General features: G+C 37.7%; 2 protein-coding genes across 3 annotated transcripts in view; one reads left to right on the forward strand and one right to left on the reverse strand.

Annotated features, from left to right (window-relative positions):
* Positions 1-1,724: 1,724 nt before the first annotated feature.
* On the forward strand, positions 1,725-9,151 carry LOC141437623 (myrosinase 1-like). The gene is made up of 5 exons (XM_074101071.1): positions 1,725-1,748; positions 3,154-3,414; positions 3,856-4,097; positions 4,969-5,097; positions 8,414-9,151. The coding sequence occupies exons 1-5, from the start codon at positions 1,725-1,727 to the stop codon at positions 8,439-8,441; spliced, it is 684 nt and encodes a 227-aa protein (XP_073957172.1). The 3' UTR covers positions 8,442-9,151.
* Positions 9,152-10,216: 1,065 nt separating this feature from the next.
* The window catches only part of LOC141437715 (proton-coupled zinc antiporter SLC30A2-like), a 40,478-nt gene continuing 36,179 nt past the window's right edge, over positions 10,217-14,515 (reverse strand). For both annotated transcript variants that reach the window (XM_074101189.1, XM_074101190.1), the window contains exon 10: positions 10,217-14,514. In XM_074101189.1, coding sequence (XP_073957290.1) covers positions 14,369-14,514 — 146 coding nt within the window. In that variant the 3' untranslated portion in view covers positions 10,217-14,368. The remainder of the gene's footprint in view (position 14,515) is intronic.

The raw sequence follows: 14,515 nt of genomic DNA on the forward strand, positions 1-14,515 counted from the left end.
ACTTGTTACGCCGAAGATATAGCATCAAGTCGATTTTCTGTCCTCATATGCAGCTCAGACAGTTGGTACGTTCGCCGAAGATAAGGAGCCCCTGAGTGGCCCCGGGGTATATATGATTCCCTGTGCCTGTGGCAAGAGCTATATTGGAGAGACTGGACGAAACGTTTCCACAAGGGTATCGGAGCACATACGCAGTATGAGGAAACAGGACGACAAGGGGTCTGCTGTGGCCGAGCACTCAATGAACTCGGATTCGACGCACTATATCAGATTTGATAAGTATCTGTTCTTGCGAGAGAGAAATTTTTCATCCGCGGAAAGTGCGGTGAAGCCATCGAGATTAGTCGTCGGCCGAATTTTCAACCGGGATAGTGGTTGGACGGTACCTCCGAGTTGAAACGGTGTTAAATACTCGTGCTGCGTCATCGGTGTGTGTGAACGTACCTTTACAGAGCGATATTGTTAGTGTTGTGTGCTACCCTACATTTGACAGTTGTAATGATGATGAAAACGCGGGTAGTTGTGTGCCGGTGTCAGTTTCGTCGGGTAGTCGCGCGAGCAGAGCGGCGGCGCGCAGGTGCGCGTGTTGCAGCAGCCGCTGAGTCGCGTTGCTCCGAAGACGAAGGGCTACGGATTAGCCCGAAACATGTCGAGCTAAACTCGATTTAAGACGTGAGTTATCCGGGTCATTATATTTAATATAATTCTTAATAGCTATTTTTAATTATTGTTACTTTTGTAGCTATGTCGAAACTAGTTTTAAATGTTGCTGCTGATATTTTTAATTTCAATGTTATGTTCAGTGCAGAAAGACGTGTACAATTACTGTTAAGTTTGGGTGATTAGTGCTCGTGTAAAATTACTGTAACTTTCATGTAAAATGATTGAACTATGTTGAAATGTTAACTGTTGTTTAAATTTAATAGTTGTTATAATAGTGTAATGTGCAGACATATACAAGTACCAACCAAGTTTAGAATCGCAAGTCAAGTGATTCTTAAATTGGTTGGCACTTTGTATATGTCAGGACAATGCAAAATTATTCAGCTAATAAATTTTAGCAGCAGTTAACGTTTCAACGTCAAGTTTCATTGTCATTTTATACGAAAATTACAGTAATTGTACACGTGCAACCTAGTGCACTAATCATCTCAAACTTACAGTAATTGTACACTTGCAACCTTTCTGCACTGAACATCTGAAGCTTGCAGTAACTTTCACGTGCAACGTTCTGCAGTACTTACCTGAAACTTACAACAATAATACCAAAGTAACTTTCTGTAGGATCCTTTAGTAACGTTAAGTAACATTTATTTGAATCTTACAAATAACATAGAACTGGAACGTTTAAGGATGTTTCAAAATAATGTTACTGGCAGTACTTACCTGAAACTTACAATAATAATACCAAAGTAACTTTCTGTAAAATCTTTTACCAACGTTATGTAACATTCATTTGAATATTACAAATAATATGGAACTGCAAGATTTAAGGATGTTTCCAAATAAATGTTACTGCAACTTCACCAAGTACCTTAAAACCAAAACTTACCAGCAACGTCGCTACGCAAGTTGAAAAAATGTATATTTTAACGTTGCATAAAACCTTTCATTACAAACATACTTGCAGCTTAAAAAAGTAACTTTCGTTTAAAAGTTGCAGAAAGTTTGCCACACAACTTTACTTAAGTTCTAAATACTACTTACTGAAACTTATATAAGCAATGTTGCGAAAAAAGGCTTACAACGTGGGTACTTTCAAGCTTTCTACAACGTTTTGCAACATTGAGAAAAGTTAAAAGTGAAACTTATTGTAACTTTCTCCAGAGATCTTCCTGCAAGGTTGTTTTGTGGAGTTGCAATAATCGTTCAGGTAAAAGTTACTGTAACATTCTTACGGAAGTTTCAAGAACCTTCAATTTGAAACTTACTTTATGATACCTGTTATGGATATTGAAACTCCCAAAGAAATGTTTCAAAAATACCTTATAAAGTGGGTACTTTCAAGCTTGCAACAACGTTTCTACAACGTTGCGTGAAGGTTGAAAGTGAAACTTACTTCAACGTTCTCCATAGATCTTTCTGCAAGTAGTTTCATGAAGTTACAATAATCGTTCATTTAAAAGTTACTATAACTTCTCGCTAGAAAGTTACTGCAAATTCCAAATGAAAGTTTCAAAAATACCTTAGAAAGTGGGTACTTTCAAGCTTGCAACAACGTTTCTAAAACGTTGCCTTAAGTTGAAAGTGAAACTTACTTCAACGTTCTCCAGATATCTTTCTGCAAGGTAGTTTCATGAACTTACAATAATCGTTCATTTAAAAGTTACTATAACTTCTCGCTAGAATGTTACTGCAAATTCCAAATGAAAGTTTCAAAAATACCTTAGAAAGTGGGTACTTTCAAGCTTGCAACAACGTTTCTAAAACGTTGCCTTAAGGTTGAAAGTGAAACTTACTTCAACGTTCTCTAGATATTTTTCTGCAAGGTAGTTTCATGAACTTACAATAATCGTTCATTTAAAAGTTACTATAACTTCTCGCTAGAAGTTCTAGGAAACTTTAATTCGAAACTTACTTTTACGTTATCTTTGTATGTTATTGCAACTTGCAAATGAAACGTTTCAAAAATACCTTAGAAAGTGGGTACTTTCAAGGTTGCAACAAAATTTGTACACATTGCAACAATGTTACAAACTTGCAAATGTAACTTGCAAGCTTCCAAATGCAACGTTCGTTAACATTTAGGCAATGTTACCTTGCTTCAGGGTCTGTATACTGAATTTCATCTAAATCGGTTTAACGGTTTAGACGTGATGAAGTAACAAACAAACAAATGAACAAACAAACTTACAAACTTTCGCATTTATTATATTATTGGGATGACATTTGAGTAGAATTTCAAAGTTAAGTGTTCACCAGAGTAACAAAAATTTAATGTGCGTTACATAAGTGTGTGATTATTGATGGCTTTCTTTCCTACCCATATCTCTGTAAGCAACCTGAAGCAATGCAGTTATTTGAACATGCCAGAGCAATGGTGCAAGTTGCATTAAATTGAGAAGCCTCAAAACGAACGAGTTCAAGTGGTCAATCAAGCGATTTTTCTTTCAAGTTTAAACTGACACTGGGTTTAACACACCATTTTTCCAGTTTGGCTGGTTCGCGAACCCAATATTTTCCAAGCGAGGCGGCTACCCGCCAATCATGCGTCGTCGTATCGACGTTATCTCCAAGCGCCAAGGATTCTTCCGTTCTCGCCTCCCGACCTTCACCAAGGAAGAAGTGGACATGATCCGAGGCTCCTACGACTTCCTTGGTCTGAACCATTACACGACCAACCTGGTTAAGCCAGGGGATGGAAGGATTACAGCCAAACCGAGTTTTTACAATGATATGGGGGTGAAATTGATCGTGAGTCCTGAGTGGCCGAAGAGCAACTCTTCGTGGTTACGGTGAGTGCGATGCGAGTGTGTGCAATGTTGTACCTTTCATAATAACTGCTCCAGTGGTTTCTTTGATTAGTAATAATGACTTTTCTACAAGTACACCAAACGGACAGCAGTGGATTCAGGCCCCTCTTCCCCACTGGGCACACTGGGCACGTGCCGAGGGCCCCGCGATGGATTGGGGCCCCCTAACCCCTACCCCATTACCAAACGATAACCGATAACTAAATCAGGCTTACCGGATACATGCAGCATGTTGTGCCCAGGTCCTCTAATAGGCGAAATACGGCCCTGAGAGGATTACTGTTTACTTTTATATGCCATACCAATGCCATAAACCACTCTATGGCAAGAATTTCAAGCTCTTCTTTTTCAAATTTAAGATGCGAATTAATGTCTTCAACAGATCGTGCCGTGGGGGTTGCGAAAAACTCTAAACTGGATCAGACACACATACGACAATCCCTCAGTAGTTATCACGGAGAACGGAGTATCTTTCGAAAAGGGTCTCAAGGACCGCAAGCGTATAAACTACATCGACAGCTACTTGCGATCGGTGCACGCTGCCATCTATAAAGACAATTGTGACGTCATAGCGTACACTTACTGGACGCTCATGGACAATTTTGAATGGATGAGGGGATTCTCGTAAGTATATACGTGAAATTTAGAAAACGGGTGGAGTTTTGAAGCGTTTCAGCCGTTGTCATGTGTTACCAGAATCTAAAGGGGCTCCTAGACGGGACATATATTGGTGTCCCTCTCTTACTCGCATGTTAGACAGGGACACCAATAGTTGCCGGCCACAATTGCAGTGAAAATATGGCCCGTCTAGGAGCCCCTTAAGGTAGAATGTGCATGAACTTAACCAATTGTACTTCTGGGATCACACCAGCCGTGGTGGTGATTGCGATTTCTAGTTGTCGGACATAATTAGTCTGTTTTCGTAACACACGGTAACGTTTGAAACGCTTGAGCCTCACTCACTCGCTGGCTTTGTAGAATAACGCTCTATTTCAGAGATAGGTACAGTCGAATGCAAAAACATACAGCCATAGCGTCAAATTATTATGTTTAGTGGCATAAAGGTGTATAGATATTTTTGAAATTTTGGTAACGTATATATATAATATTTATGCTTTTGACCGTACACTCACCTACATAAATAGAGAAGCCTCTCCTACATAGATATAGAAATAGAGCAGTATCAGATATTTATGGTTAGTTTACGCTTGGTTGTGTCAGATATAGATCTGGTGACGTTCCTACTGTTGACAATAGATTTCATCTGCTAAGACGTTTAGCGTTAGGTACAGTCACCAGCACCAATATCTGACACAACAAGCGTGCATAAATCTGATACGACTCTATTTCTAGGGCCCGAAAGACGTGTCATATATTTTTGCTCGCTCCGCTGTGGCAGACATTAATGCTGGTGACTGTACTAAAGCCAGCAACTCCCTACACCCCTGTAAAATTTAGCCATATAAGTACTTAACCCATGTACTTTTTTCTCCAGAGAGCGCTTCGGCCTTTATGAGACAAACTACTCAACGCCAGACCTCAAGAGGATACCGCGGCTATCCGCCTCTTATTTCGAGAGGGTAGCTCGGACTGGGTGTCTGGACGACCACAGCAGCTCGCCCCGGTAAGATCCCCAAAGCTATTTCTTTAGGGTTCCATCTTACGAGGAATCTTTATAGTTACGCCATGTCCATCCGTTCACGGCTTAGCTTAGAGACTTGCCAGGTCTCCACTGAACGAGCCGCCTCGCGAGGCAAGCGTATGAGACATGATTTAAAACCGCTCAGTAGAGACCCGGCTTTAGCGCCAGTGCTAAGAAACTATAATTTTGTATGGGTGGGTATAATATACATAAGGTGAGTCGGAGCAAGCGCGCCGCAGGGGGTAAACGCGTCTACCATTAAAACATCGAAAAGTATCATAAGCACTAATAACGACATCTTACAACACGCACCTAAGACCTGACCTAAGACCTGTAAGATGTCGTTAGTAGTGCAATATCAATACTTTTCGATATTTTAATGGTTGGCGCGCTTACCCCCTGCGGCGCGCTTGCCTCGACTCACCTTACCTAATGATTTTAGCGCAGTGTGGTTCCAAGCATTTTTGTGGAATTTACCATGTTCTTTACTCTTTATGAACAAATTTAGAGCGACTTTTCTATCATGTTTAACTTGTGCCCATCAAATGTTCACGAACTACAATTATTATTTTACCTTTTTGGAGGTAACATTGCTGATAAAAACAAATAGTATCCATAAGGACGACCGGATGGCTAAGTGGTTAGAGAACCTGACTACGAAGCTTGAGGTCCCGGGTTCGAATCCCGGCCGGTGCAGATATTTGTATGAATAATACGAATGTTTGTTCTCGGGTCTTGGATGTTTAATATGTATTTAAGTATGTATTTATCTATATAAGTATGTTTATCCTTAGCCTAGTGTCCATAGTACAAGCTTTGCTTAGTTTGGGACTAGGTCATATTGGTGTCAAGTGTCCCATAATATTAAAAAAATATATATTATAACATTGTTTCCACAGTCGAGAAACAGAAAAGAAAATATGACTCCAATTAGGGACACCAGGTCACGTTCACAACTGGATGCGAAACAGTTACGAAAAAGCCGTGCGTAAACCAGCTGTACTCAGTAGAGAAATATTTCGGAAGAATTGCTCAGAGCATTAACTTTTTTTTTACTTTAGTGCGACAAAGAAATTGAAAAATTGTTCATTTGGGCATTTTTGCCGTGGTTTTCTCGACATATCCGTGGTCTTTCCTCAAGGAAAACTCGCATGGAAAACTAAATGATAGCTAGAACGTGAGCCAAACCAGCAAGAGAGTACTCGTGCAAGTACGCTCCGTTCCCGCCAGAGTGCGCGGATGTGTTGCGAGAAATGTGTTTTTCATGAACCAATTTGCAGGCGGTAGGACCTTGTGCAAGGTCCGCCCGGATTGCTACCACCATCTTGCTCGCTAATCCTGCCGTGAAGCAGCAGTGCTTGCACTGTTGTTTCGGCGTGGAGGGTAAGACAGCCGGTGAAATTACTGGCACTTTAGGTATCCCATCATAGGCCGCTAGGTTGGCGACGCATCTGCAATACCCCTGGTGTTGCAGATGTTTATGGGCGGTGGTGATCTCTTACCATCAGGAGACCCACTTGCTCGTTTGCGAGCCAGTCGATTTACCTCGCCTCGCTCCGCTCGGGTGTTTCCACTAGAGATGTGCTGTGTGAGGATAGGTAAATGAAGAGTTTCTATTGGTTAGTGAAAAACATGTTTAAATCATCCATCTCAGAATACTAAAAATAGGAATGATGTAGGTATAAATAAAATAAAAAATCAACAATTCCACAAAATATATTTTCAATTGAAAAATACATTTCAATATTTTTTCTTACAACTATCTTTCGGAAGACTCGTTTCTCTTCCTAGGGGCACTTATGTCTAAATTATTACAATTTATAAATAATATTACTGCTAAGCTTTTAAAACATTAATTTTAGAATGTTTTATTCAATAAAACACACGTTAAAAAAGCTTGTTTATTCTCTGCAAAGGTTTCTGTGATACGCCAGATGGCGTTAGTAGCGTATGGCCCGTTTGACACCTTTGACATTGGCATCGCGTTTGTGATTGATTAATGATTAAATAACTAAATGAGCCAATCGCGAGGAAGACCAACGTCAAAAGGTCCTCTTGATATTAGCGCCATCTAGCGATTTATTTAAAAGCCGGCCAAGAGCGTGTCGGACACGCCCAAAATAGGGTTCAGTAGCCATTACGAAAAAATTAAGTAATATTTTTCTATGGATTTCGTATTTTGTGCGGAATATTCCAAGTTTAAGTGTTTTTCTCAAGGAAACTTAGCCGTTATAGTTTTCCTTGTAAATTGATATACTTACTACCATCTTGAATTTTTTCAAATTTTTCCACTCGCCGGTTTAAATTTTAGAGCGGGGGGGACGCTCGATTTTAATGAAAATTTGCACTTTAAAGTTGAATATTTCGCAAACATATCACTGAATCGAAAAATCGTGTCAGCAAACCCCTAATGGTTTTACAAGACCTGTCCAACGATACCCCAAACTATAGGGTTAGATGAGAAAAAAAATCACCCCCACTTTACGTCTATGGGAGGTACCCTAAGAACATTTTTTTTTAATTTTTTATTGTACCATTTTGTCGGCATAGTTTACATATATATTCGTGTGAAATTACAGCTTTCTAGCATTGATAGTCCCTGAGAAAAGCCGCGGACTGACAGACAGACAGACAGACAGACATGGCGAAATTATAAGGGTTCCGTTTTTGCCATTTTGGCTCCGGAACCCTAAAAATGGCATAATTCTATTATGATGTTTCCTTTGGATCTTATTAGCTACGCATAATAGCGCATTTCTTTAACTAGCTGTAACACAGGTTGTGATAGGCTAATCGATCGAATGAATATATTTTTTAATTTATAAAATCACTTTATAGTTTGAGCCTTCTGACAGCTGTCACTTTTTTTTTCTAAACAAAAACCAGCAGTCACAGGGCTCCAGCTACGTCCCTAACGTGACACAGTTGTCAAACGTATCTCCGGGTACCAACGGGGATATTTTTCCCTCATTTTCAGCCGTCAAATCTTGAGGCGGAAATTTACTTAAAATACTACCTTAGTAGCACATAACTGGAGATTTGACAGCTGGTTTGACATTGATTATGGCTATAGTAACTTGATAAAAACATCTCGTAAATCTCGAAATCAACACGTAAACAAAATTGGCCCTTGAAATGTCAAAAAGTTCACTCAGAAAATTATAGATTTGGTTGGACGAGTTTTTTTAACGTGTCGATATTTTGAACAAACCCGACCACTGGCCGAAAAATTCCGCATCCATTTGGGTACCCTGATATTTTATGGGTAAGAAAAAAAAACCGTTTTCTCTTTTTCCAGAAATTACGACGGCATGGTGATTTTGTGATGCCTGTGCTTCGAGCGCCAGTTATTTCGTAAAAAAAGTCTTAACCGCGTTGACTTTAATTTCATTTGGTATATGAACAGTTTATTCCAAAGTTAACGCTATATTAAGAGTCGTTTTACAATAGTCTCTGTGACTTTTGACATGATGATGATGTACAAGTATCATAAATAATAGAGCGGCGGTCGCTCGGTACAGTCGAAGAAACTGAATCACCTTACAGGGTAGAACCTTTGTGCTACTAATGTCATGTTGACATCCTATACATCTGTCAAAGAAATCATTGCATATTTCAACAGACAGTTGGATTAACAATTGTAAAAATAAACGATAAAAACACCCATGTAAAGATGGGGTCAAAAGTGTGTCAACCTCAATAAAAAAATGCCCTATCTGTTGAAATTCATTTTATGACACTAAGGGGCTGTTTCACCATCCATTGATTAGTGTTAACTGACGGTTAAATGTGATGCCGTCTCTCTTTGTTTTATTCGAATAGACGGAGAGAGTAAGTAGAGTAATGTCAAAAAGTTAGACGTTTTATTTTTATTACCGAGCCACAGCACAGGGATTATCGTAAAATGACTATTATAACAAGTGTTTGTTTTTTGCTAAAACTCCGTTACGGGTGGCCTAAGGACTTTAAACATAAGTAAATTGTGATAATTTGATAAAAATACGTTCGATACCCATAAATATAATTGTTTTTTTTTGGTACGTGTTTTATTTCGCTCTAGCATACACTCGCAGCTTTATCCCCGCTTAGAAGTTATAGTTTCCATCCATACCTAAAAAAAGTAGAATTACTATGAAAAAAAAAACAGCTTTCTTGTTTCAAAAGTATAGGTCGTCTATGAGTCACTGAGCCACTTTTATTTTTTAACCCTCTTCGCAAAAGGAGGGATGTTGACGCCACAACAACACTCGCTGCGGCTCATCGCACTTTACAGTGACGTCACGACTACGTCACGATTCATCCCCGGAGCGCAGGCGCCAAGGCGGCAATACATTATTTACTTGTATCGAATCACTGTACCTAGTTATATTAAAGTTATTGTGCACCATCCTAGGTTCTTCTTCTACGAACCTGACACCGTGGCCTGGAGAGAGCTACATGAAAGAGGAGTGCCCTTACAAGGGATATTTTAAGTTTGTCGTCAATGCCTCTCTGTCTGTTTGCGACATCGTAACTTTCAAACAGGTGGATCGATTTCGATGCTATTTTTTCATGAAAGCGAGTTTTTCGGTGGTTCTTAGCTGTTTCATTAAAATCGATTCAGCCGTTTTTGAGATATTCTACTTTGAAATGACAATGTGGTCTTTTAATTTTTCCAAGTGGGCTAGGTTACCAGACGTTATTGGTTTTAATACTACGAAGCTTAGCATTGTTTTCCAGCAACAAAGTACTGTGTACACTAATTTGACATGAGAGAAGCGGATTCGAACTTCGTATCTTGCCGTCCCGCTGATGCTAATACTATTTAATACGAGAGTGAGAGGAACGGCATGATACCAACTCCGATTTCCGAACTTTGTAGTAGCCCCCCCCCCACCTGTGACGGCTGTCACGTCAGCAAGTGTGCTGTTTCGAATAAAAATAAAGTAGTAACCATATAAATCATAGTACATTCCGTGCTAATCTATTTTATAAAGCAAGTCATATTTTTTGTTATGCAAACTTCGTATCTTGCCGTATGCTAATATGAGAGTAGATAACTACGTTATGTCAGCAAGTGTGCTGCGAATAATATTATCGTGCTGACAAATAGTTACTTAAAGTTTTCTGTTATAACATAAATACATGCTGTAGATAATATCAGTAAACACACAGTACCAGCTTTCAAACAATAAGTTACTCTAAATTATTCATAGGAACCAGTTAAAAGTAAAAATTACAATTTAAGTACGATCAATGTAAAATTGCCTATTAAATTCTTAACTAACTGTTAACACGCTAACGCTTACATTTTTGAGCAATTTACTTTCATGATAAATATCAAATTGACTGAGTTAAAATAACTGAAAAGCCATTTCATCTTACACCCTGTACTTTCAAGTTGTAATAACAACTTTTACTAATAAGTGACAATCAGATGAATATCAACCTGACGAAATTTCCAATGTAGGTACGTACAGTCTATTTGATTCCTGACCCACCGTAGAACGTTCTCACAGTAAAAATTCCCTTGTAAACGATGACTTTTTCTACGAAAAGGTTCCACAGTGGATCTCGATTCAGTTGGTTCGAGTGTACACGGTGTTATAGCTAGATTAGCATTGACAGATGTACCTTAAGGCACTAGACCGTCTGTTTGGAACAAAACGCCCGGCGCATCAATCATCAATATTACTTTGACACAGCCCCTGTCACGGACGTTAACAAACTATAGTAAAGGTTCACAAATCCGCACCGTGAACAAATTTTGTACGCCGTTTTGATGTAAGAAACATGCAGTCTATACGTAGATGTCAATGGAAATTATCCAAGACAGCAACTGGCTGGAAAAAATAGAGTTAAACCCTACAATCCAATTGGTTGACTGTACATTAACAGCGCAGTACGAGAAAAATCCAGCAATTAGATAATTACAGAAAACTTTGTATTTTAAAGCTATAACTGCAAGGAATAAAAAAACAAGAGTAAATGACATTGAAATCTTGGCGCTTATTACTTATTAGTCACAGTTTTTATCAGGAAAAAGAATAACTCTGAACTGGTAGCATAGTTAGAACTTTACGACAACGGAGAGTCTATTGTACAGGTTTGTACCATCAGCCAAATATGGTCTACCACCCTAAAGTTGATAATCATTTGCATGTCATAAAACAAAAATGTCAATAGCCGTGTCTGTCAACTTGAAAGTTTGACTTTAGCGACATATTTATTTGATAGAAACTTGTTTAAAAATTGATAGACCACTTATTTGGCTGACGGTACCTAAATAAAAATTGTGTATTATTATCAGCCAAGACTTAATTGACAGCTATTTATAAACAATTTAGCCATTACTCAATGATAGAACAATATTGTATTGTAAAACGAACTTTATGCGAACGATTTAAGATTCAACACGGCTTACAGAAATCCCAGATGCTACTCGAATTGTCAAATTCAAATATGACAACGAGATTGACGCAACCACGCTCAGTTGAACTTATAGATTAGCGTGCAACATGCCACTTCCACTTGTTTTTTCTATTCCACGTATACATTATTCTTTAAAATATAGATCTACAAGGCACTTTATACTAAAAAATATTACAATTGAGCATGTCCCACAGAGAATTGCTATTCAGCTGTGCTGTTTCTCTATTTGGAGAATTAATTATTGGGCCTTGCACGTTCGCTTCTCTATTTGGAGAATCATTAGACACTTCAGCTACATTCTGACCTTGAGCTCTTATTTCTCTCTCTTCTTTAATTATAAGTTGTCTTTCTCTTGATGCCTTTATAATACCCAATTCAGCTAATTGATCGCCTAAAGACACGAGATATAATTACTAACAGCCTTATTCATAAAAAGTTAGAGCCTCCTTGAAGGCTCCTTGAAGGCCCGATGCTAAAAAACGTGATTCATAAACGTCTGTTAGCGCTAATCAGTCGATCAAGGCTCTGCTAAAGTTAGAGGACCGTAGACCCTCCTTTATCTCCCTGCTAAGTCACAAAATGGCCGCCACAAGTTTGAACAGCTGACATTGACAAGAGCAAAAAACCATACCGAAGATATTTTTAGTGAAGGGTGAAGTTACGCAAAGATTTAAAAACATCCAGGAAAAAATATTTTCAGGAATTTGTATTTAAAAATCCTCTAAATTAGGTATTTATTGCTGCTACTTTACTACTTTACAAACAATAAATGTGAAAAAAATAAAATTAGGATGATTAACATAATTACGGCTTTTTGCACTTAAACATAAACATGCGGATCGGAAATGGCGGAAAAAAAAACATCTCGCTTTTTATTTTATTTTTCCTGCTAATTTGCTCACTGCTGTCATTTTTTTTTTTAATTATCGATGAGGCCATTTTTTGTCTTTGATTTGTCCAGATGGCCAACATAACGCGTCTAATCCGTCTATCAGTAGCTCAACAACTAGCAGACTGCTAGCAAGCGTTTATGAATGATACTTCTAGGCAACCGTCTAACAAGCTTAATCAGTCTGCTAAGTAACAGACCGATCAAACCTCAATTAAGGATTTTTTATGAATAAGGCTGTAATTGTATAAGTTATTAACTTAAAAAAGCGAGCAGCTTATGAAATTTTTTCGTAACGCAATTTGCAAAATTGAAATAATTATATTAATAAATAACTCATAAGATTTACGCTATTTGGAAGTATTTTTAATGAACTATAAACAATTGGTTTGCTCACCCGCGACATTACGCGTTTCGAACTCAACCAGAGTTCATCGTCAGATGTTTTACATCTGGTAGCATGGTGAACGGTTGTGTTGCTCTGATGAATATATTTCAATATAATTTTACAACTAATGTGTAACACGTTAACATTAAAGGATATAACGCGAGAAATGGATTCAATTACTTTTTTTTAGAAATAACATGTTTCAAATTGTGCATTGCCTTCTTCATACGCGTAACCATACACACAACCACAAAAACTATAAAACGATTTAGCTTTTGCAGGAACGCACCAGAAAAAGTTAAAGCAGTTGAAATCACTGTTTATCTTAAAAACAGGGGATCAAAATGTACCTACAATTGACACTAATTGAGCACTGTTTTAAAAGGGCCTATTGCCAATAAAACCCATTTTCCGGAATTCGAGAACGACATTGAAACGTGTTACATTGAAGTTTAAAATTTTACATACAACTTGATTTGTATTTTTTTTTTATTAAAACAATTAGATAGTTTATCTAAAATACATGATCAATTCTTTTAAATAGAACTGCAATCATACTTTAAAAAATATGAATTGAAATAAGCCCTTTAAAATACTCCTCAATTGAAACCACTGACATAAGATATGCGCCATTTTGTCTCCAAAATAAGCCGCCATTTTGGTTTGAGATTAGCTTCATAGCCAACTGATCTAACTTCTACAATATGATTGCGGACTAATGTATCTAATAAATACTGAATTTACACTAAATACTTCTCATAAATTCGGATTTAATTCTACGGGTTAACATAAAAAAAGTCTTTAATAATGTGTTTATGTTTTCAAAGGAACATAAATGACGTGCATTTTGAAATATAATATGGTAATATTAAATATGGTAATAATAAATTACTTATCAGTTCAAATTGATTCATTTTAAATTATGACTTAAAGACACATGATCATGGATACATAATATGTTATCCCTACAAAAATACATAAAGCTCTGATTGGTATCGACTCATGAAACCATCATGGCTTATATGTCAAAAAGCGTTATGTTTTTTGGCAATTAGTGTCCACAAAAACATTAAGATGACAATAGATATAGTCAGGTAAGGAATATAACACGAATTGACAGCAAATCGTAAAATTTGAGGACACAGGAAAAACTTTCAAACAAAACTTGCTGCAAAATCTTTAGAGAGTTCCCATTTCGCTTAAAGTTAAAACAGAGACTTATTCAATACCGCTAAATTGATAATCATAGCATTAATTTAAAATGATACCTGATTTAACTCAAATAAAAGTGAGTCTTCTCGAAAGCCTTTCTAATGTCCTCAACTCTGATTAGCTTGGATACGAGAACATTACTAAATAACAAAATACGCTCAAAATCGAGTTATACCGTCAATCTATTTGAAAACAAAGCTTTAAAATATGGAATATCATCGACTAATCATTTTTCAACATGTAAATCACCAACTAATCAACTTTTCAACATGGAAATCATCACTAATCAACTTTTCAACATCGAATTCACAAACTACTCAACACTCTAACCTCTCGCTTCTTTGACAACTACACTACGACTGTGGCATCTTACATTGGCTGCATTCCTCCATGCCGTCACTGAACTCCTCGATTTGGAGCGTCATCTCGAAGAAGTTGTATTTGTCGTGGACCAGCCGCGTCGCTTGCTCTAGAACCTTCTGCGGACTCACGCCAGTGCC

The sequence above is a fragment of the Choristoneura fumiferana genome, chromosome 18 (genome assembly GCF_025370935.1).
Source record: "Choristoneura fumiferana chromosome 18, NRCan_CFum_1, whole genome shotgun sequence".
Classification (NCBI taxonomy): domain Eukaryota; kingdom Metazoa; phylum Arthropoda; class Insecta; order Lepidoptera; family Tortricidae; genus Choristoneura; species Choristoneura fumiferana.

Bases quoted from the DNA above. Each gene is read 5' to 3' on its own strand.
- LOC141437623 (XM_074101071.1), top strand. From the start codon at position 1,725: ATGTTGCGAAAAAAGGCTTACAAC. The intron at 1,749-3,153 runs GTGGGTACTTTC...CCATTTTTCCAG, and splicing joins TGCGAAAAAAGGCTTACAAC to TTTGGCTGGTTCGCGAACCC. The intron at 5,098-8,413 runs GTAAGATCCCCA...CTCTTTTTCCAG, and splicing joins GACCACAGCAGCTCGCCCCG to AAATTACGACGGCATGGTGA.